General features: G+C 40.9%; 1 protein-coding gene across 1 annotated transcript in view; it reads right to left on the bottom strand.

Moving 5' to 3' along the window:
- Positions 1-25,554, bottom strand: part of LOC133212962 (chloride channel protein C-like) — a 76,045-nt gene that overhangs the window by 24,560 nt on the left and 25,931 nt on the right. The window contains exon 12 of the mRNA XM_061354836.1: positions 9,027-9,193. Coding sequence (XP_061210820.1) covers positions 9,027-9,193 — 167 coding nt within the window. The remainder of the gene's footprint in view (positions 1-9,026; positions 9,194-25,554) is intronic.

Raw genomic sequence — 25,554 nt, forward strand, 5'->3', positions numbered from 1 at the left:
GAGATTTACTAGATTTATCAGCTGTCCTTGCCTTTTCTAAATTAATATCTGAGCCTGTAGAAATCTTTTCTTCAGAAAGAGTTAAGCTTGTGTTAAATCCATCTGCCCTGCCATTATAACCAAGGAGAGGCAAAGAAAGTCATTTCCCAAAATGACACAAGTACAAGCTATTTAAACTCAAAGAAACATTCCAAACAAACTTCCACAGGAATAAAGCGAGAGAAGCAAGTAAATTGAGGGCTGAATAAATACCTCATGATCTTGCTTATAACCAAACAAACATGGAAATTCATATTCTCTGGATAGATCACTGATGAGCAATTTCACAAAACACTAAGTTGGCTATTGCAGTTTGAATGCAACGATACGATGAGTTTCTTGCAAACATATGCCAAAGAAACTAATCCAAACTGGAAAGAAGAGAGGAAAGCTCCTATGAGACAGTTTTCATAAAGGCTCCATTCAGGGCCTCCACCCTCATGTACTGTACCAGCTACCTTAGCTTTTCCACTCTGTCTGCTCCAAGAAAGCACCGACTAGTATACTAAAAATGCAGGCTTTAAAATGATTGGGAATGGACAGTGATAGCAGTATATGTTTTAATAATCAGACAGAGATTGTCAGATGACCTCTTAGTCAAAATGAGGTAGAGATTTAGGTCTAACAGACTACAAAAAAGAGTAAACTGAAGTAATAAGGATGGGAGAAGAATAGGAAAAATACTTTAAATTGTTCAGTCCCTCCAAAAATCTGGCACTTTCAGGAACAGTGCAGTGAGGTTATTAAAACACAACGTTGGGTATCTGGAGATACAGACTGTAGCCTGTTCCCAGTGCAGTAAATAGAAGTTTTGACACTTATAACCAGGATTTCAAGCAAAAGCAGTTCTCCTTCCAGTTGTACAGTCAACAGGGAAAGGCATTTAATCCATCAAAATTCAGCATTCCCATTACTTACATCACAGTTAAAAATAAGATCACAAATGCTGGTATTATTTTTCTGCTTTTCCAGAAAATGAGTGGTGATCTCTCTGAACATGAGAGTGTACTTATACTGGTCAATATATGTACCCAAAATTCTGGGAAGAGATTTTGTGTGTCTGACTTGCTCTCTCTTTCTCCTTCCTTATCCCAAACACCAGGACTCAGCTTCCTCCGGCTTTTTCCATCTGCTGTCGCTTTCATCTCCCACTCACCTACTGTCACAACTCCATGTATTGAATGGCAGCAGCTAATAAAACTATATTCATGGCTTTATGGCTTTTCATAAAACTGCTCCATTCTATGCCTCTTATTTTGTGCCTTACTTTTGGTGTGGCTCTGTGTACACGCAGTGCACTGAAGAACTCCCTTGTGATTGTGTGAAACAGCAGTTAAAGGCCTTGCAAAACTGGTAAAAAAAAAAGTGTATTTCATTTCTCAAACATGCTGAAATTCGTTAAAGTATTTTGTGCCATCTGTTTCCTCTTTGCAAATAAATAACTCTTTCCATCATGGCAACCACTGTGAGAAGCTGCTAATATTTATGAAGATGTAGCAACACTCACAGAACAGAAAAAGTGACACATATGAACAGCAGAGAGAATCCATTTCTGCTTAAGGTGACCTTAGAAGCAGCCCTCAGCACCAGAATAAAGATGATATCCCTATGTGTAACTCGGAAACACTGAGGTATAACTCTTACATAAATGGATGTCTGTGATCCCATTTGCAGCAAACACCCATATCCAGCAAAGACAGGGGATTTCAGCCCACTACAAGTCAGACCCACCATTCCTTGAATAAGTTCAAGCAGTTGCTCATGTCATCTTCATGAGATCAGCCGCCCTGCCGGCACAGCTGGCTTTCTGGTGGTGTTGGCTGGCTTTAAGTGGAAACTGTCAGTATCTGCCAAGTGGTGGCCAGACACCAGAGCAGACTTTTCAATTAGTGGGATACCCCATCCGATGGCTTGATTTGATTTCTGTGTGTATGTGCACACTCCACCTGCATGCTACCACATCTGAAGGCTGCGGTGGTACCCATACAGGCAGCTTTTCCTCCCAGGTGAGCCAAAAGGGAGTCAGCCTCCTCCTTGCCAGGCCAGCAGAAGCTGTTTCAAGTTTCCCCGCAGCTAAAAGTCGCTGTGTGCATGTTTTACCTAAGGGCTTGTAGGAGCCAGTGCGGCTCACTCACTGCCCACCAGTGAGCTGTGAAACACAGGTGATTAGTTCCAGATGCTGCTTCAGCGCCTTTCCTTCTGCGGAAAGTGTGCAGAAGTCACTTCTTTCAGTTTCATGGGACTCCCCAGAAATGGAAAACACACAAAAGTCAGTGCGGATTTGTTATCCCTCCCTCAACATCAGGGAGGCTGCAGCAGTAACTAAAACATCTGTGAAAAGATTTCTCCATGGGCCGAAGGGATCTGCATTACACTTGCTATGGATCTCGCAGTGATTCATGGTGGACCTTACAGCAAGAATCAGAACCTTATAATAAGTTTCCATCTGTTGTCATGGCATGCCCAATACTTGTAGCTGGTTTGCCAACCCCATAAGTCCTATTCACATTCTAACAGGGACCTTGCTTGTAACATAAACCACATGAACAGGATAGCTGCTTCAAAATTTACTACATTTGATCTGCCTATTCATGACACCAGACTTTGTCCCTAAGGTTTTGACCAACTCACCAAATCAATCTTTCAAACTTATAAGTTTCTCTTAAAAATCTCAGTACAGGAAAGTAATTTTTCTCACCATTTCTGAATTATAATAAAAGCATATCATTTAGCTGCATCTATCTGATAATTTACAGTGTAACATTAAGTTTTAAGTTCAAAATGTTTTCCTCTTAGCACACTGTGACCACAATCAGCATATAATCTTGACAGAACTTGCAATTTACACTTTGCATATTCAGGGGGCAAGGGAGAATCCAGATTTAATTGTTCATTAGAAAAGGAGAGCAATAGAGAAGCTGACCCTGCAGTTTTCAGACATATCAGAAAATACAATTTCTTAGTGTCTGAAAACATTCCAGTGTAAAACATTTTGGGCTCATGGAAAGGCAATTGTGCAAATATACAAGCCCTGTGTAAACATTAAAGTATTTACAAGGTCCTCCAAGGATTTCCATCAGACAGATTGTTGGCTTGTCTTCACTATCCTTGTCATTGTATTTTTCAGTATTCGTGCTTCTATTGTATATACTTGGTAATGAGGGCTGCAGTAACCACCAATACACTTCCAAGTGCAGTAGGTCAGCAATGAACCATTACTCAGTCTCCAGCACTTTCTATCAAAGGAGGGTGCTGCTGGCCAGACCTCCTCAAGCCATCCTCTAAGTCTCCTCTATTGCTCTATGTAAGCCTGCATCTCCTAACCTTGAGGGCACAGTGCCAGCTCTTATCCTGGACATTTTAGGAAAGAGGACAGTCAAGGGTGGGAAAGGTTTATTTTAGGTTGAAGGAAGGGTTATGTCTGCTGGCATTTATAGTAGCATGGGAAGAGTAATTTGTTTTATTTGTTCAGGCTCCACTCTAAAAATAAACAGTAACGCAACAGAATCTTGGGCATCTTTATATGGCTTTAGCAATCTAAATAAGGTCATTTTGAGTCATGTAGTACCTTTAGGTAGTAGCTTCATTAAATAGTCAAAAATCAGAGCAGGTCAAAAATCATCCTCTAGAGTTCACGAGTTTTGCCTTTACATAAGGCCCTTTGTTTAAGGACTTGACAATACTTGGCAAAGACAATAGATGCTGAAAGCCACATGAGGTATATAGGCACTGTTTTCCCTTCTGTAACTGAGAATGGAAAAATAAATCATTCTGGCCAAAGCAATACAAGGAAATGGGACAGAATCCTGAACAGTCACTCCTCCTCAGTCTCCTGCTTCCCTCCACATAGCCCTCCTCTTCCTGTCTCAAATGAATATTCATATTAATACAATTACACTGTTTGCATGTGATTTTTTTTCCCTAAGAGAAAAAAAACGAACTTTGGACACTGAAATCACTTCATGCTAAATTTGAAATTTTAGGTGAAATTTAATGGCAAAATAATCTGAGAAAAGTGGTCTCTGATTACTGACAATTAAGGCTGAAAAGGCCCAACAGGTCATTTTTGTAGATCGCTCAGTGTCACTGAGTCTTGTTTTCGACCAAAATCCTATAGAGAGATAGTCACATCTCCTGAAAACTACAAAGCTGAGTGCCTTGTTTATCACCACCTGTCCCAGAGCAAAAAAATGCATCAATAATGTTAAGTATTGGTGTTAACATACAGCAGTAACTCTGCTCAGCTGGAAGTTCACCTTCCGTTCATGCTCAGATTAAGACAACCTTCTTCACACAAGGGCATGTGCACTAAGCCTTCAACTTTTTTTTGTAGGTGCAGTTCTGGATAATTTGGAGCAAGTGAAGCAAGCTAGTATCAGCCTTTTGCCAGGTTAAAAAGATTGCGTTAGGGAGACAGGCTGGACTTTCCCACAGTGATCTGCAGGGAGCTGGTGCAGGGGCAGGAGGAAGCCATAAGTCCTTTCACTCATCCCACATCTGCACCACCAACCCCATGTTGACACCAAGGCAAGGCTGTGCTGCTGTTCTTCCACGCACACAGAGCAACCTCTGGCTCTGACATAGTGTTTTTGTCAGGGGGTCAATACTGCTATTTATGGCCCGTAGAGTTGCTTCTTAAGTCATGGGATCACACTAAACTCAAAACCCAGCACAGCACAGGTGAGAAAAAGGGGCTAAAAATGGTTCTTTGTCATGTTTGCTTAAGCCTGACATAGAGGCAGCTTAAAGCCCAAATGAAGTTTTAATAAATCTCACCCACATCTCAACACCTTCCCTCCATCTTTTCTGTAGCAGCCAGGGTTCTCCGCACACAAAGTGTGGCCTTGTTACAGCAGCTCCCTTTTTCCTTTGTGTAGCCAGAACAGGATCCAGCTTCCACCACAAACACTCTACAAAAGATGGGCTGGATGCCCTCTAATGCAAAAACATTGCCAAGTCTACCCCCTAATGATGTCTCTCAGGATGAAAGCAGCAAACAGCCATGAAATACACTAGCCTCTCAAAGAGGCAGGATGGGATGCACCACATGCATCTGGGTGAGTTCTTTGAAAGAACACTTGTGTCAGCAAGATGAGTAGGGAATCTGTTAGTGTAGTAGTTGCTAGTCTAGGCCCAACCAAAAGCACCTCCCTTTCTCTGCAGTGTCCAGTGATTTTCAAGATCCAAAGCCTCATCTAAAAAGTTTGCTAATTATCCCGAATTTTAGAACAGGCCAAACAAGCACCCTGGATCCCAAACAACCCTCAAACTTGGGTTGGCTCAAACTCTGAATCCAGTGTCTGCGGTGTGGACTTAGGCAAACGTAGAAGGGAGAACAGAAAAAAAGGTAAAAAATCAGCCTTGCTCCGTGGATCTTTAATATAGGGCCACCTCTGATACACTTTAGAAAAAAATATAATAAGACCACTATAATATGTATTCCAGCCAAAATTCTTGGCTCCCCAAAACAGCTTTATACGGTATGCAATACAGAAACACCCAGGAGACGCTGTAAGAACTTTGACAAGGCTAATATTAAGCTAGAACAAAACAGAACTACTGGCACCAGCTCCACTCAGCTCTTAAGTAAACTTGTCCCATTAAAAAGTAGCCTCTAAGATATTTTCTCTCTGAAGTGTATAGTAGCTTATAAAAAGCAGGAAGGGTTGCCAAGTCATAGATGTGTTCAAGTACTCCTTACCCTCATTAAAGAACGTTCCCTGGCAGCCAGCAGCTTTGAGTGTTCCAGTGAAACAGATTTTATAAGAGGGGTGTTTACAGTGGTGTGCGATGTAGCTGGAAATCACGGTGCACCGTAGCAGCCCTGTACTAGATAGAGCTGTTTGGAGCCTTATCACCCAGCAAAGGAATACAGCAGGCAGAGTGATCAATGAGGTTCTAACAAAATAATGAATATTAACAAATTTTAAGCTCTGCTCCACAGGAACAAAAGCATCCAGAGATGCCAGTGCCTAAATAAAAATTGAGTAGTGAAATACCACTGAGGATCTAGGTCTCACTTCCACCAGTTTCGTGTGTCTTCATAGAGGTGTCTTCATAGTAAGCATGTACCTAAATTAGCCTCTTTCTTAATGTACCCACTGATTTACGCATCAGCTAGGAGTTAAACTGTTTTGTGGACCTGGACCTTAATGCCACCCCCCACACTGTTCATGTAAAGGCTATTTTCTCTTCTCAGTTCAGTGTCTAGCACATCTTCTGCCTGGGAATGTTATCCATTCCTGTAAAAGTAATCAACAAATGATGAAATACAGAAGGCCTTCTCATTCTGATGAAGATGAAGAACTAGGGAAGAAAAGATTTGCACTTTCCCTCTAACAATATGACTACTGAGGACATAAAAACATGCATTCTCTCCTTTTTCCTCCCTGCTACTAACCAGGCACTGTTTTCCAAAGGCCTTTCAAGTTTCAGTTGAAGGATTCCAATTTATATGGCATTTCTATGGTGTTTAAGCAAGCTGTTAGTTACCCAAATCTTTCACTCTGCATACACAAATACAATTTATCACCTGTTTATAAACACATGCTAGCTACCAGTTCCCACATAGCTGACCCCTGTCCCTGTTATGATTTGGGGAATGCAACAATGCACAGTTTATATATTTTTTGATCTCACAGAATAATTAATATTGAGCAAAGAGGATGCAGAACCTGCCACACACATAACCGTGTCAGCTGCAGTTTCCCAGAGCGGCAACGTGGTTGCAAACCCTCAACCAAGCTGACACAACCAGAGAAAGAGGTTAGCTTATGCAAAATGATATCTGGGTATAAGCACTTGAAGATAAAAATACTTCAGAAGTGTAGAAATAAATGGAACTTAAAAAGAGCAGAGCCTTGCATACTCTGGGTGGTCACTGAGATAAAAAAAAGACTAGAGAAGCAGATAGGCAAGCTCCCACAGCATCTTGGTAGCTGCAGGACCAGTCAGAGAGAAAACAAACAAGAAATCTTGGTCCACAGGGAAAATACATGGAAAGAAAAGTCATGGCCAGGCACCTTTTTGTAGAATTCTGACTCAAGTTTCAAGGATGCTCAGAAGTGATGAGGAAACAGAGATAAGGAAACATGCACAGAGACTACTTGTTTGGAGTTCTTTAACTGTCTTGTCTCAAACTGTGTATTTTCATGCTAGGTAAATTAATAGGATCTTTGTTTCTGGAATTCTCACAAAGACTGCACGTTAGGCTGAAGCCTTCCAAAAGCCTCAACACAGCTTCCAGCACGATCTGTTCCATGATCTTTCTGGCACAAAGGTGAGGGTCACTGGTTGGTAGTTCCTGGGGTCCTTCTTTTCATCCTTTTTATAAACTGGTGTGAAGTTTCCCTTTTTCCAGTCACTGAGGAATTCATCGGACTGCCAAGACTTTTCAGGTATGATGGAGAGTGTCTTAGCAACTACATCAGCCACTTCAGATGTGTATCAGCCTATTCAGACTAGGTCTAAAAGGATTTAGACTAAAACTTGGCAGCCTGTAAATTGTCTAGCTATAAAAACCTTTATCAAGTTGTGACACCATGTATTTTGCTTTAGAGTATCAGTATATCTGATGACCAAGTTATCCAGGAACTTTCCTTAATGTTACTGGAGAGGAAAGAGAAAGGAGTGGGAGGGAAATGAAATTTTATATATATATCGATATATATATGTTATTCAAGTGAATAGGACCTTATTTTGAACCAGGAAGGCAGCTATAATTCTTTTCATGGACTTGTCATCTAATTGGAATACCATGGAAAACTTTATGGCTTCTTCCCCTCTGTTTTATCTGCTATGGTACATATAGAAGCCATCCATAATGTCACAGATTGTTTTTATTTCCTCCTACCACATTGCTGGCTCTTTTTCCTCTCATGTCAAATACAGTTAGATTATACCCAGCATTCAATATGCCTGCTAAAAACTTTCAGATATGGCTACATTTGGAGAAAGTTATAAAGTGTGGACAGAACGGGTTACCAATATTTTATTCTCTAAAGTGTCACTTGAAACTAAGAGGTTGTCCAGTAGACCTCAATACTGGGAGAAACGACAGCTAAAGTGTCCTGCAAGCAGCGTTGGCTGTGGTTATCTACTACCCAGATATGCCTTGAAGAAAACAGTAAGTCTTTCTATGGTAAATAAGTGACTTAATTTTTCCTTCTATTTCTTTACCACATTACCTAGTTCATGCCCAGAGAATACCATTAAGAATGAGCATTTTTGCTAATTATTGCATAGAAGACAATAACACAGATTTTGTACTACCTACAGATAAATGTAGACCCCAAACCTACATTTAAGAGAGGAAATGGTTCTTATTACTGGTTATGAACACCCATGAACAGACCTCAGGTTTTGGATACACACTAGAAGATACACAGGACGGGTTGGATTAATATAAGGTAAAGAATAAAAACTGTATTTTTTTTTCCCAAGCCATTCATTTAGTTTATAGTCAGTGCAAGTATTTCTGGAAGACACCCTATGTGCCTTAGATTGGATGGTAGGAATCACTGTCTGAAAATTTACATCTTACAATACTAAATAGACAGGAAACCCAGACTAGTCATCCAGAAGTTGACTAAGGCAAACTTCACCATCAGGGACTCTACACACTCTGCTGTTGTTACTGTGTTTCTTGCGAGCAGATGTGATAGAGCAGAATCCTAACTGTGAAAGTGTCTACTAGATTCTCCATTGGACCAACTGTGCTACTAATAAACAGCATCCAACTGGGCATTACAGAGCACTTGCTGTTCTCAAGGCTCTGGTAATGTTGCTAATTCAGATCCTACCATAATCTTGAAGAGAAAGGGAGTCTCTTTTGTTGTATTTGTACAGCACATCACACTGTGGGGACATTGTTCAGGATCAGGGTCTCCTTCTTCCAACCCTCCAAACTCCAGGCCTCAGAGAAACCACAGAGTCTCTATACAGAATATGACACAGATCTTACAGATCAGCAACGTAAGAGACCTCACCATTTTCTCCTGTGATAGACAAAAGGTTCCACATCCAAGTAGGGAATGCACTTCAGCTTTAGGAGAGAGCTGTACAGGGATGCACTGAACAAATCACCAACCATCTTGGCCACCATGACAGCCAGCATTATCAGTAGCAAGGACTGGACGTCATTTGTGATCTCTACCTAAGGAGAAAACAGAACAAAGGACTTTCCATTTTTCATATACCTGGAGATGATAACAACGGTTGCACAGGACTACCTACTTCTTTCACGACAGAATTGGAAGCAATTAACTCTGCTAAAAGTTGGAGGGTGCTCCCCCTCCTTTCCCAGGGGTAAAGTAATCAATCAACACTTCCACTAGAGGGGCTTGGCTGATGCAGTGACAGCTCCCCCTCCCGTTCCTATCAGCTTGAAGCACTGCACTTACATTAAAACTCACATCTGATTCCCATATTTCAGGTGGCCTGTGATAATTTTGAAGTATCAGAGGAGGGTAAGTAGAGATGGAGTAGCCAGATTGCTTAAAATAGCTTGGCATTTTGACAAATATTAAAAAATGCAAACAGATCCAAATATTTTTTTTCTTTCTTGCTGAGCTCAGGAGATACAAAATTGCTTTCCCATACTGCTGCTTCCTGACAGAACAAACTCCCTGTACAAACATTCTCTTGAAGGATGCCAGAAAAGGGAACAAGAAGCTTTCAGCAGAAGTCTGGCTCTGGAGATGAAGCAGCAGGAACATCACAAAGCTACCATGCTGAACAACATTCAGCAGTAGTGCAAGGCATGGTGCAGGCATTCCTGTCTGCATGATCGCAAATCTATGGTGGTAGCCCTGCAATGCTGGTTATGGAGAAATGTGTGCACAAGTTATGGTATCTCACCTAAACCGTCTTTCCTAAGTATACTTGCACTTTATCACTATCTAGTGAGGGTACAGTCAGATGAGTGGCAAAGAATGTAGCATGTTTTAATACTTTATCCCCCTTCAGCTGCTTGGTTTTGCTTCCATGGTTGGACACAGCCACCACAACAGTACTATCAGCTCAATGCCACACAAAGGTAGACTGAGTTCACTTGACTTACTACTACAAATGTCTAATGACTGTGGCAGCAGCAACTTCCTTAACAAAGCACATCAATACAACTGCCTTTGAATAAAGGATTCAGAGCACACAAAGGGGTAATGTGAATGCACTTAATAATGTTTATGCTCAACTCACAATAACGTCAAATATTTTTCAAAGTGAAAATGAATGCATGGAAATACTCTCTTCATGCTACCTTAACAACAAGTTTTAGTAAAAACTGCTATCACTTTTGAATCCCTGCTATTTTCCCTACCATGGCATCCTATTAAAAATGGATATTAACCTGGGATTAAATAAGCAAACTTTCTTCATAACACTAAGAGGCTTTTGCCCAGAAACTTCTCTCCATTTCAAAGTGAATTGCAGCACATTGCCATTTAATAGACGTCATTAGCTAGAGATTGTTAAGTACTCCAAGAATCTACATTCAAAAAATGCCAATAAGCACATTTCTGTCCAATAAACTGTAGCAAATTTATTTGGTTCATACTTTCACCCTCCTGTCTGTGTTCTGGGTTTGGAGAGAGAACATCCAGGATGATCTACAATATATCCCAACAAGGGATTCGTATGGCACGGTCAACCATGTATGACAGGGTAATGCAACTGTCCTTTCTGTCTGGACATAGCCAGGGATTTTTAATAACACCACAGCATTCTTTGAATGTCCCTTTAAACCTAGGATTCAACTGTTTTATTTTAAAACACCAGGAACATGTCAGTTGAAAGGAAAAGAGTAACTGTGGGATTTTAAGAATTGCTTCATTGTATCTGCTGCAACTCATTCACATGGAGACTCCTTTATTGTGGATTCCTTTTAAGGTTTTTTTAAAGTATCTGGCTATGAGGAACTCTTCTGGAATAAAATCAGCATTAAAAATTAATATTAAAACACTCTAAAAAGCTATAAAAGCATGCTAAATTTAAAAACTCTTGAGACTCAAACTCTGAACAACACTCTCAAGTGATTGCTTCAACCTATCCAGAATAACTCCAGAACAAGAAGAAGCAAAGCCTGGCTTTCCAGGCTCCCATCCTTGGTTTTCATCCCATTTTATCCCTTCCTCCTACCCTCCTGTTCTCTAATGGGAACAGTCAAGCTGGCCTGGCCCAGGCCCTCATCCTTTATTGTGGCAAACATTCATCAGCATTTTACATCTCCTGCTGAGAAACTGCCAGGCTTGTGCTGATTTTCTCCAGCCCTGCAGCCATCCTGAGTGCTGGGATCTTGTGGGGGGTGGGATTGCTCCTTTTTACAGCAGCACACTGAAAACTTGGAGCAAGTGTCTCTGGGTTCACATTGGACTTCACTGCCTCCAAGAGTTAACTCCTGTCGAGCAGAAATGCTGTTTATCCTTGGCAGGCTACTATGGCTGAGGTCATTAAGGAAAGACATGTTAAAAGCATTTTGAGCAATATCTTTTGTATGTAAGTGAATTTAAACTTTGGCTGAAATAGAGCTGATAGATGTGTCCTGAACTCTTACTGCAGATGGAAATAGGAGAAGCAGTTCTTGTGATATGAAATTTTTCCTGGAAACAGGCAAAAACAGGGGAAAAAAAAGAAAATCTGCAGATGACTTAGAAAGCAATGATATATTTGAAGCATGAGCATGAAAATTGGATAAAATAATTTATAATTTTGTAAAACATATTTTTAGATATTAAAAAATATACACATATTTTTACATCAAGAAAATTTCACATAATATTTAACCCATTATGTGGCCTCCAGGTGTAGCTGCCCCATCCCTGGCAGTGTCCAAGGCCAGCAGAATAGGCCTTTGAGCAACCTGGTCTAGTGGAAGGTGTCCTGCCCATGGCAAGGGGGTGGAACTAGATTATCTTTAAGGTCCCTTCCATTGCAAACTATTCTATGATTCTGTGATTCCATGATAGGGTGAACCTGTACACTAATTTATAGATCAAGTTATTTCTGAAGCCCAGGCTAAAGCAAAAGTTTTATATAAAAATTGTCTTGAATTCACATCCAAGTGTTTGGAAAACAAGAGAAAACCTTACTTGCTTCTTATTGGGGGTTCTCAAGTTTTGCAAGAATATTTATTAGTTATAAAAGCATATGAAATACAAGAAAAAACTCCAGAGATCAAATAAGAAATGCAATCTCAGCAAAGAGAGATGCAAACACAAAGATGCAGTCACTCATGTAATAAAATGTATGCCACTCTCACTGCCAAAGGAAGAATTAATCAAAACCTGTTGCTAAAACCTAAGTCCATTAATGAGAAGCATGATGGCAAAGCAGCAGCAAAGTGCTCATTAGGATATCTTGATAAAAATCTAGGAAGCACAACTTAATCCAAGAACTGTGACATGTTCAAGTCATCTTATACAAACATACGGACACACACAAACCGACACACGTATTTGTGCTCTTCATCAGGCTCTATTAGTATTCCCTGTTTAGAGAAGGGCCATCTGCTCCCTGCTGAGAGAGACAAAGTGCAGAGCCTGGGGACTCAGCTGCACAAGGAAGTTAGTGAGCTTGGGTGTGAATTTACTACATATTAGCGACTCTGCACTAACTGCCTCTTTGAGTACCCTTGGTGCCTGGGAAGTGAAAAACAACATACTCCACCTTCAAAAAGGAGCCTGCCTAACTCACAAGAAAGCACTCTTAAAGCTAACCTGTACAAAAGCACTCTTAGTAGGTACTAGAAGCGTCCACCCAGGGAATTAGTGCCAAGTAACTAGCAGGCTATAAATTCACGCTGGAGCTCCCCGCATACTAATTCTCTCAGCAGACAGGCCCTTGTAAGCCCAGAACAGCAGCCAAGCAAGCCCAGTCACAGCCCAGCACCATTAGGTTACCCATATGGTCCAGGGCTGGAAGGTTAGGCAGCCTCTCCTTTAAAAACACCCATCTGTTCAAACCAGTTCCTAAAGAATCCAAGAAAGGAACAAATTATACACAGTATTGCAGAGGGAGAGATAAAATAAAGATGACAAAAACAGAGGAAGGAAGAGAGGAAGTTGGGGGCAGCCACCAAATGCCTACAAGTCTTCAGCCATTAAATGTGATGCTTCATTTATTGATATTCGTTCCAAGCCTACATTTTAGGGGCTGCTCTTTAGGATGCAATTTACTTTCTGTGCATATTGCCAGATTATTTTTTTTTGTTTCCTTTTGATCCTACGGGCACAGCAGGCTGTGCCAAAAATGTCTTTGCCTAGGGCACCCGTCTATGCAAAGCCAGCAGCGCTAATAGGCGCTGGAAGCACTCAGAGATGACAATACATCAGCAGCCTAGTAAATTGCACCTATATATTTTTTTCAATATTCTCTCTATATACAGAATCTTGAAAAATGTCGTTTACACACACAGAGACCACAATTAATTTATTAGCACAGTTATTCAAACCTCTTTAAATATCTTCTTTGTCACCGGAGGCACTTTTCAACAACCCCCATGGTCCTGAGTTTCTCAGGCCTCCACATCATTATAATCTATTAGGCACCTTCATGTTAGCCCTGTTTTATTATATAACACATAATTATGCATTTCATTAACAGCATCACCAGGCACAGTACATCAAAGGGAGAAAGGCAGCTGCCCAGGAAATTCAAAAACATGCAGTTTACTTAAAGCTCACTGTTAAAACCTCTCCCCCCCTTTTCAATCAGACTGTGGCTAACATGTTTCAAAGGTTTTACTCCAGCTCAGAGAACAGAGTCCAAGCGGCCTCATTAGACACAAGGCTGCTGATACAGTGAATGTTCCCTGAACCCTTGATATTGCCAATAGTGTCAAAGAAGACATCATCAGCCAGCTACGTAGTGCAAATTGATTTTCTATATTACCCTGAAAACCCATTTAGCAAGAGAGCACTCTTGCTCTTGCAGCCCACAGTGACAAATGCAGGAGAGAGGGCCTATCAAAAAGAAAAAGAAAAATATTTACTTTGTAGTCTAATTCATTTTTTAAAATTTGCTCAAACAGAAGAGCTGCCTGGCAAACTGAACAAACAAAAGACAAAATCTTCTTCCTTCCCGTGACATGAGGATCATCCTCCTTGGTGGAAGCAAACTTTGGGAAAACATCCGGGAAAAAACTAGCAGCTGATGAACAAAGTTACAATACAATATGTCTGAGAGTTTAAAAAGGGAGTGGATGGGAAGGGACATGAAGTCTTGGTACTATCAGCCAAACCCAATAGTTTTTGGAGTTGAGGCTGCAGCTGGCACAAAACATCAGCTCTGGGCAGTTTGGTAGTCTCCGTGCCACCAGATCTTGTGGAAGAGAACACAGTGCCCCAGGAAAACACCTTTCATTTCTCTCACAAGCAGAGCATCTCTCATTGGAATTTTTTCTTACTATTGATTAAAGACACCAAGAAAAAACAACTTGTTCACAATCAACAGAACATTTCCAAAGGGTGGGGGGCTTGTAGCCAGCAGAAAGCTTTTGATCATTATTTTCTTGGAGCAAATGCCAGCAAGGTTGCAAGCTGATTGCTTGACGTAAAGAAGGGAAGAAGAGAACAATTCCCTATTCACAGCAGTAAAAGAGCTGTTCATGCAGCTTTCTTGAGGATAGGAGTTTATAGAAATAATGTCTCCAGGATTTAGTGATTTGTATTGTCACAGCCATTTCATAAACAATGCAGATCTGCTTTTCCATTATCTTAATCTCTGGATTATGATCTGCTGGCCTTTATCAACCTGTGCATTGAACACTTGAGTCACTTTACTTCCCACTTAATAATGTCCTTACAAACTATGAAGTGAAATGCCTTTATCATGGTCCACTATTTTCATCTGGGATCATGCCAAAAGAGGCACCTTCTTCACATATCGATCCAGCTGAACACTCCCTCTCTGAACTTCCATTAATCTCTCACTTTAAAACTAAGTAAAACATATTGCTTTCCTGTGCACTTCACCTTTAAAGAAATCCTTTATTGTCTTAGGACTACATCCATTAACTCAACTCCCTTTACTGTATCTCCTTATCACTCATCACCATCACTGCTGGAAATTTTTGGAGAAGTGGGATGCTGCAATACAGTAAACATAAATCTCCTAAAAAGACACAATTGTAATGCTGGCCCTGAAAAAATATGCATTCAAGTTCCCTTACACTGCTGAAAATGATTATTTCTTGCAGCCTCAGGCACACGAAGCTGTGCATCACACTCTACAAAGGGAGGCACACCCAGCGTAGGTTCACTGTGAGGACGTCCTGCCAAACCCCAGTGCCAGGAGGATTGCACAATTAGTGGGATTCTTCCTCTTCCAGAGCTCAACCCCATTAACTATTCCAGGCCATTACAAGGAGTAGGCAGCCTCTAACACCCTAAAGTTTCATTACTGCCAAGACAGAGCACGAAAAACTATCTCAGCACAGGGTGTGTACTTACTCTCTTTAAGCAAAGTTCTAATTAATCACACTCACCGACGGATTCTTCATTTACCTTAATTCATAATGTTCAGTGAAATCTCATCCCAGTTTTCTCTGATGTGGATTTAAATATTTGTGCCAGTTTCTCTGAAGCCAACCAGCATTTTGTTGACAATTTCCTTGTTAATAGAGAGAAGATTTTTTTCTAATTCCAATATGTAGTACAGCAGCAGCAGATTGCTAAAGAGAACATAGAAATACCCAGCACAGCTAAGTAATCCCTGGAAACATATCAAAATACTTTGAGCCTCAGCCCTTGGGAACTTGGATGGAAGATGCTATGTAAATGCTTGATTGCTTGTTTCAGTCCCTCCAGGCCTATAAATACACCTGTTTTGACAGGTTAAGGCAATGGATGCAAGTGATATCGGAAACAGTATAGGTGATAGCAGTGACTCTTGCCAAGATCCCCTGTAAAGATATCTATCAGTGATTTTCTGGTAATCCATCTCTTTATCTCACAAGCGCAGCAGACAAAAAAAAACCCAAAAGGAGATTTCAAAGCTGTCTAAATCCATGTCTCAGGACAGTAACACTGGTGCATATTGTGTCAAGTGATCCTTCTATTAATAAAAATAGCAGCGTCGTCTAAGTGCACTGCTGAATAGGCCTAAACATTCAGCAGGCTCATGTATTAAATCTGTTCAAAACAAATACTGTACTGTATAATAACCCAGCTAAGTAACATTGCACTTTTTTAATCCACTCTTTTGCAGAATTCTCTAAGTAATTACTCATGAGTATTTTTTAAATAAGATAGACAACTGCAATGACTCTCTGTCATATTTAACCAGTGCTAAAACCAGTGCTAAACATTTATAGAATGCTATGACTATCATGGCCCCAGTTCCTGAGGTCTAGAAAAGACTGGAGAAGAAAGAGCCCCATGACTACAGACAACTTCAGACTGCACAGTGGGTTTATGGAGGCTATTTGATAAATGCTCTATGCCACGGGATGCAAATCTCATTTCATCTTTAACTTCAGTAGGAGGTTAGACCTTAAATTTCAGAACAAAAACTTACAAAAAAACCTTGTTGTTGTCAAAAAGAGCATACGTTTGCTTGTTCTTTCACTGAGCTTCCAAATTCTTAAAGGAGTGTATTACAAAACCTGAGGCTCTGAAACTGCTCAATAGCCCCTTCTCCACGAGAGTAGTATTTCACTTATTTCATTTTCCAGACATGCGATTGCCAGAAAACACAGGGTGTTCTTCCCCTAGTTGGAAAAAATTCAACAGAAAATAGTAGGACTTCATCTATTTAAAATTTACTAATTATGCATTGTTACAATTACTGATTATGCATTGTTACTCCAATTATTTTGGGATTTATTTGAGTAAGACTAGGGTCAGTACAACACTGCTCTGCATCTACCCTTCCTACCCTTGCAATCATGTTCTGAAATAATGTTAAATATACCATTAAACAAAACGGGTTCCTCCTGACAGGCCATGTAAGCAGAGTGAAGGCTTACCCTGTTAGAAATAACTGTAGGCTTGGAGATTTTGGGAAACTGTTTTGACTAGTGTTTAAACTCTTCATCAGAAAAAAATGAGGCAGCTTAGTAATAGAAAATTAGGCCCTGTCAAAACAACTGCTGTTAACCATCCCAGGTGTAGTTGTGAACATTAAGTGAGCCCTGAAGTACTTACATGTGGTGGGCTGATGTACTGAACAGCCCAGCACTGGAAAGAACCTGCCAAATGAGTTTCCAAATAATTAAGCGTTTCCTCTGCCCTCTTTCAGGGAAACGTGTGAAAATTCTTGAATACTACATATTCATCCCAGCTTCTGCAAAAGAGTTTCCTTTCCCCACCAACATCACGTGGAAAATCAACCATGGGGCATTCAATCCTGTGGAGTTAAAATGAAGACTGGCCATGCGGAGAATCCTTACCAAAGCCAGGTTCAGTATGGAGCAACCCCGATGGAGTAACTGTACTGAACTGGTTTTAAGCGTTTAAGGAAAAAAGAATTTAAACCTGACTATTGAGTGGGCACATACACCTTCCTGCCTTTCTGGTAAGGCCTCCATAGTACATCTGTTATTAACCAGCAGCACAAAAAAGTGCTCCCCCTCATCCAGAACACATACATGTGTACTCATTCTAAAGCAAGGGTCAAAAACTTCTCTCAGAATCTCCTCTATAGCAGTGCAGCATGACAGATGCTGATATGACCTGTCATGAGCTGTATTATTTTCTTACATAGGAATGGCTCTCCCAGCAGGCAGCTGTGTGCTCCTTACAGTTTTCTCTTCGGAGCACCAGGCTGTTTCCTTTATGAGCCCAATGTCCCTTTCACACGCTTCCATCTTGAACAAGTCAGAGGAAGGCACGATCACAGATCTTCAAAGGCCTGTGCCGCCAAAGTGCCCTTTACAGTCTGTCTTTGCCTGTTCCCTCCCAAGCATTGCACACACTGTGCTGAACACGGAGGAGAAAGGGAAAAGTACAACTTGAGCCTTCCAAATAAATTTCTTTGAACAAGGGTCAGACTGATCAACAGTGCGAGATGGGAGCAGTATAACCAGAGTAATCCGAGGCCAGTGTTCATGCTGTGTGATCCGAAGCACCAGAAAACTCCACTCCAGCCATCTCAATAGCTGTGAAACTTTGTCTTTTCTAAAGCCAGGCACTGCTGTTTCACAAGGCATACCAGCAACTGCAGAAGTCACCCACTGCTGCACAACTCAGCATGGCCAAGCACCTGTGCATCACTGCCAGTTTGGGGTGTTTTCCTTAGAGATGCAGGAAGGCAGCTCAGGTCTGGCTCTGCAAGCTTGCTGAGACACAGCCACTAGGCACCAAAGCATTCTTTCCATCATTACTCTTTCATATTTCAAAATAAGGCAAGAGCCAGCATTAGGACAGGACCCACCAGCTACCATTTATGCTCCTCTCTTCTGCAACACTAATATTTTCCACATGCTTTCATGGCTTTCCTTTCATGCCCGTCTCCATTCAGTCTTGCTCACAACAGCACGACACCTTTCACCAGCATTCCCACCACCACCATGATCAACCTGGACTCAGTCTTATTCTTTTTCAAGAGATCCAGGGAAAACATTGAAACTGCAATAACAAAACACGTTGTTCTGCTCGTCCTGAGCAGACGGGAGGTTGTGCTCCTCCTTAGGGATTTGCCTCTCTCAGGACCTACAGAAGGAGCTTCCTTCCCACTGACAGCCCATGTCCAGCCCAGCAGCTGCTGGCTCCTGTTTCAGCTGGGTCCTATAATCAAACAGGGATTCCTGGCCCTGAGCCCCCATTCATTAGAGCACCCGGTTACATGGGGTTTTTAATTCAAGATGATAATAAACCCCTCAGGCTGGAGACAAAAGAGATAGGCTTATTGTGGTAGCTTTTGTCCCAGAGATAAATCATTTTCTCAAAATTTGGGATGGGAAAAAAAAATGTTGTTGGCAACACTGTGAAGGATTTAAAGTTAAAAATATAACACAACTTAATGGTTTCTGATGCTTTTCATGACAATGTAACCGAAAAATGTTTTTAATTTGGAAACAAATTAAATTTGGCAAAGAATTAGTACATAAGACAGCTCAATTGCATTCTGTAATTAAAAAAAATTAAAACCAGATAAGATACTGTGAACTAAAAATAACTTCTGCACATTAAATTCTCATGAACTTTCATTAAGGTTTGTATTACATGTCCCAAATGTACAATAGTATGCTGTAATACACTAGATGGCTTTACTTATAAAATACCTTTAAAGCTACTGAAAGCTAGAGCCAGAAAAATGACTATATAAAAATGTTATCTTCTCACATTACAACTTCATTTCCAATATGTGTATTTAAAACAGAGATGCAGTCTCAATTTCAATATTTCAGATGCACAACTGAACTTTCTGAAAGTTCAATGCCAATTGAATCCGTGTACAATTCAGTCATGTCTGTTTGTTTTACTGATAAAACCCTGATGCCAAAGCTGAAACAGCTATATTAGAGATAAAGCTGGATTCTCTTCTAATTTGTGAATTGCCTACAGACTAACCAACTGTCCCATAGTTGCAGCTCTTCTTTACAGATGATGAATGAATGAATCAGAGGAGACTTGCTCTGACTTTCTTGGGCTGGGTTCACAAGGCTACCATCCAGAAGGAAAAAGGAATTTCTTTTGGTTTTCCCTACAAGCATATGTTTTTATGGAATGTCCCAGTGACATGACAAATTGTTTATCATCCCTGTACAGCAGTAATTTTTTTAGGTTAAAACCCAGAAAGCTTCCATTTGGAATGCTACTTTGACATCTCTAGAGAATGTTAAGCTTAGATTTGGTTTGGTCTCTCAGATTAAACTACGTCTCCCATGATGCACCATGTATTGCCCTTTCCTTCCTCAAACATACAACGAAAGTCTCTGGTGTTTCATGAGAAATATTTCACTCCTTACAGAAAAATGCTAAGATGAAACAACGAAGCTTATAGCAAGACATGTAAAATATTTTTTGCTTTATTTCAATGTTTTAGATGTTCAGATTTTCAATGAAATGTCCAAGGATATTGTAAAACCAAATCTGGAGGCCTCATTTTCAGTCAAAAATAGAGTAGAAGGGAACGTTTTGAAACCATTCTAACTAGGGTGGTGCTGAAAAAACAAGCTACTGCAGATTTCCATGCTTTTTTCTCTCCCACCACAAAGCTAGGCACTGAAGAACATTTTGCTGCATTGACCATAAGACCATACTGATCTTATTTGACCATAAGATTGTTTATGTAAACAGAAATTTGTGTATTTCAAATCAGCCTGTTCTCCTGCTTGCTGGTACACCAAAAGCGTACTCAGCACTCAAAGACGTCTTCCCCTCACAAGTCAGCAAACTATGATCCTTATCCAGGAAAGGATCACACTTTGGATGGCATTACTAATTTGGAAGGAAACTTCCTTCTTTTCAAACAATCAGATGTTGCACCACATTTTATGTGCCAAAAAAACAAGACTGGTTTCTTTTAAAACCAGAAGGACTGATTAAATAATTTAGTTTGAGTCTTGCAAAGTACCCTGCTTCCTTATGCTGTAAGACTTGTCCTGAAGAGCTGTCATGAATCAAAATCCAATAGCCTCCATGTTCTTAAGCACACAGCAGAACAGTGCCACAGCTCTTAAGCCCTGTTGCTTTGCCTGTCAGCTGCTCTTCCATTTGGGAAGAACAAGAAGGGCACCAGTACACAAGCCCCGTTTTGTGCAAGTGCTCATTTTGTCCATTTAATAACCTAGCAAAAAAAGTAAAGCAACCTAGGTGCAAACTATGCCTTACAGAAAGACACGTGCACTTCAGTTGTGTTCTAAAATCAGCTGTTTAAAGGGTATTTTTATTCTTGCCTTTTCTTACTAGAGAAAGATCCAAGAAGACTACAAGTACACAAACAAGTCCCACATAAGGCACAGGCTGCACTGAAGGCCCTCTGCACTTCTGAGTCCTGCCAGCTTTGCAGGAGCACCTCCTTGAATAACACCCTCCTTTTGCAGGCTGTCCTCCTTGCCTACACAACAATCCCAGGCACTCACAAAACAGAGGGAGACAACCCCTAGAGAATGGCCAAGCACCACAACCATTTCATACCATGAGCTACTTCTGTCCTTATGGTCCTGCTCAAGGAGCAGAAGGGAAGAGGGAAAAGCAAAAAGTCCACCCATTGGAGGTGAAGGCTGCCCAAGGCAAATGGACACTGCTGCTTCACAGGAGGAGAAGCACATGCACCACCAGAGCCATCCTTCCTCTCTCCTCAGGGACACCTTGCCCTGCAAGCAGCCAAGTGAAACAGTGACAGGTAACAGGAGGCAGCAAGGCAGCAGGCAGGCTGGAACTGAAAACTGAGCAAAGGTTATTCATGTTCTGACAGATGTGCAAACATCACAGTAAAAGCAGCTCAATGGCAACTGAGCATTTCTACTAAAACACTCTCTGCTTCTAAACTTTAAAGATCTTGGGAAAAAAAAACCAACAAAGAAATAAAAAGCAGCATGGAAGTTAATTATATGCCCCCCAAAATCACTCAAAAGAGTACAATACTAATAATTTGCAGAGGTGAGCAAGGAAATTCACAGAAATGCTTAAAGGTATAACCAGGTACCAACCAAGACCCAAATATGTCTCCTGGCCCCAAGTCCATGGCTTGCCAACACCACAGCAGAAGAAGCTGAAGTGGAAAATAACACTATCCAACTACACCCAGCATGTTGAAAGGCACAGCTGTACAGACTTACTTGCATCCATTCAACAAAGAGAAATCATAGAAGTTACACCCATTAACATTTACATTTAAGCCATGCCCAATGAATAACAAATTGTTGTCCAGTTAATGTGGTTTATCCAACTTTGCCTGTAGAACAGAACTGCCACCCATTAGATCAAGCCTCACTCAGGAGAAATTTGATTTAAATCTATGAGAATTCCTGGCCCCCTGACGGTCTCTTTAGCTGCAACACAGACAAGCAATGCCATGAGCAGCCAGGATTGTTTCCGCTGTTTGGCCTTCAAGCACCAGCTATGCGATATTATCTGACACCTCCACTCAACAAGGAAAGATTCAGAATTTATATTTGATTTAGCATTTTCAAAACCACCTTTCCTGCTTGCATCATCATTACTGCAAATGGTTTGGAAATGCAGCATCTTGCACCCTACAACCACTGACCAACACAGCTCTCTTGTGGAAAACTTGCACTGGAGACCCAGCAGATCTTACATATATTCTAGAAGTCTTGTGCTTATTTTCCAAACTTCATATATCACCATTCTGCTCTTTTTGTAGCTTCCCTCTGGTCAGTCAGATTGGATTGTTGCCTGTGCTGTATTCTCACATAACACCTGTAAAATAACACGTCTGCCATACCTACAGTGAGTGTCCACAGCCAATGCTCTACTTAAACTTCTTATGAATGAGGAAGTGAGAAAGGCAGCCACAGAATTTGCAACAATGCATCCTGTCTGTAATTTGAGGTAAGTATATTTTGCCTAAATTAGAAGTACTGAAGAAATACAGAAAGAGGAGAGAGGTTGGGGTTTCACTGTTACTACCTGCTGATACAGTTATTTTATTGCACTTATTCAGATGACCTCCAACTCTGCTGTGAAGCATGTCAGAAGTATACATTACAGCTATGCAAGAAATAAATGCTCATTTTCATTTATTAATGCAATGTGTATAACAAATACACCAAACACCCTAACTACGGGACACTGGTCACGTAGAGCAGTGTAGTTTATTACATACAGTGCTCTGACAGTGTGACTGTCTTGATGTAGGCATCAGAGAGCAGAACGCACAATCCTGATCTCTGAGCCTTCAATACTGCCTTATGAACCAGATGATTTTACATACAGCTTGTTATTTCTGCTGCATTGCAGACTTGGACAGACATCAACAAGCAACTTTTCATAACGCTCTGAACCACCATCATATGGTCATTTTCTTTCAGTACCAACATCATGCCCATTAGCACAATCCACTCATTCACAGCAGCCACACCCGCCATTAGCAAGAGACTGAAGGACAGACCTTAGGCTATTTAATCCTCTGCAGACATTTCCATTTGGTTTATATAACGACATTGCATTTCCCCTTCCAAATCCTGAGGAATATTCTGTTTTCCCCTTCAGTCTGCATCTGTCAAAAGCCTGTTGTTTCAGTGTTTTACACTCAGAGGAGGGGTTCGAGTCTTAACCTTTTCAGAATTAACTGCATTCCCCATATCCATCAGAAGAGATTTCTTGGAGAAATTAATTAGGCCGATAAACTGCTTTAATTCTGTTTGAACAGAGGAAGAAAGAAAGGAGGGAGACTCAGGGCTATTTTCTGTCACGTGTAATAGAAAGACAGGCAACTCCAAGGACAAATGATCCAAATAAGTATATATCAAGCTTCTTTCAGCTTGCACATAGAGGCATCACCAGTACTGGACAAGAACACTAATCCTAGGCTAGCCCAGTGCCACCTTTCCTCTTTAACCCTTGCAAGGCAGTGTTATTGAGAGGTAAAAATACAATAGGAATGATAAAAATACAGACAGAGCCAGAGACAAAACACACTGTAGGAGATGCTATTCCTTTTCCCACATCTAGAGTACCCTGAGGCCAGCAAGCTCAGGACACATGACAGGGGAAGGGAAGGCAAGTCATAAGGCTGGTCCTTGTACTTGCCAAGGAAAATATCATCACATCTACTGTTTGCCACAGAGCTGAGGATGAGGGTCGAGTGTCAGCATGGGGGGTAGAAAGAGGCAGCCAAAACAGAAAAGGTGGGCAGATGCCTGTGAGGTCTGCCATGAGAAAAAAAGGAAAGCATCTTACAAACCTGTTCACTACAAGTCCCACATTCATAACTGTTTCCAAATGGAAGGCTGTGTGAAAAGCCAAAACAAACATTCTCAATTCTTATTTGAACCCATCAGGCAATATAGGAAAAATATGTGCATTTTATGGTTTGAGGGCACAACCTTTTAATTATGTGTTTGCATTGTCATGTCCAAGACCTTTTTTCTCCTCAAAAATTAATATTTCCTCAAGCAATGCAGCTATTTATTTTGGAGGAACATGAATTGAAACACAGGCTGCCTCTGCAGAAAGAGGCGCAGAAGAGTAATAACATGACACCTAGGGGAATTCAGAACACATTGCATTGCAACGCAATCCTCATCGTTTTTCTAGTGCCTTTTCAACTGAGTTTCTTACAGCTCTCTTAACAGTTTCCAGCTATTGTGTTGTGTATGCTGTACATGCATGCTCATGGAGGCGCTTGGAAGAAAAGGACAAGTGCAGGTAACGGGGAAGGTAGGAAGAAACTGAAGCAGATAAAATGTAGGCTTTTTCCCTCTACTGGAGCTGAATGAAACATAGTTCTGTCATCCAAGATCAGCAAGTGTTCTGGCACATAACCACCTCTCATTTCCCTGCAACGAAGGACAGCCTCATGACCACAAAGCTAAGGAAGATGTCAATCGTCTGCTTTTGCCACTAAGGACTTTTTATCTGCAGCAAGACCATAAAGTAATGGTTTACAAATGATACTTAAAATGTATTAAGCCACTGCAAGAAAATTCAGGCTTACTTTGGAAAAGAACATTACATTTTAGTGGTAATTTGGGCTCTCAAAAAACTTATACCTAGTGTTCAGGCACCAACTTTCCCCCTTTCCAGTCTTACATACTTAGTAGCTGGCCAACAAATCATACAGTAACTTCCAAAAGATGCATAACCAATAATAGAAACAAAAATATGAGTGCATTCGTACTTAATAGATGAGTAAGTGCTAAAGTTCCAAAAGGAAACTGAAAGATGAGTGTTCCCATAATCAATCTTACTGTTACTTCGCAATTTTTCCTACACATACAACACCTTTCAAGCTGAAACATCAGAAAAATGCTTCTTACACAATTTACACAATGTATTACTAAAACTCAATTCAGAGCAAGTGCTTCTGAACAGCTACTTATCAAACACTGCGCAATAGCCTCCTAGGAGGGAAAATCCTCACCTGGTCACTCTGGGTGAGTTCTGACATCTGCAAAGATTCTGATGAGATTGTTTTGGGCAAAACCAGCTGGGCAGCCAAGACTGGGTTTAGTCATGGGTGAAATGTCCACACACAGTAACACTCACAGGTCTTGAATGTCCTGCCATGGAAGGGTGAAAGTTCCCCCCTTGTGACCTCAACATCACTTCTCTGTTGACTAAGCTGAATTCCAGCTGCACTTTACAACTCACTGTTCCCAGGTGTTGCAACTGGGGAGAGCAAAGAACATCCTGTCTAATTATGAGCATTATTTGCAAATCCTTTAGCTTTCAGAGGTTTGCCTGGGAAGCATTGTAGCGCTGACTCAAAATGTTCTGTTATAAAAGGGGAGGGGAGGAGGGGGGCAGGAAACAAATATGAAATGTGTTCCAAGTAAATCTGTAAATCTCAACATTTTGAAGTCTATAAGGCATAAATTTACCAAAGAAACCTGGGACACTTCCCATTGCATTGCTTGCCTATACTACTGCAAATCCTTCACTTACT

This window comes from Neopsephotus bourkii, unplaced genomic scaffold (assembly GCF_033783945.1).
Source record: "Neopsephotus bourkii isolate Nb327-2 ecotype Australia unplaced genomic scaffold, CSIRO-AGI_Nbou_v1 NB_753, whole genome shotgun sequence".
Lineage (NCBI taxonomy): Eukaryota > Metazoa > Chordata > Aves > Psittaciformes > Psittacidae > Neopsephotus > Neopsephotus bourkii.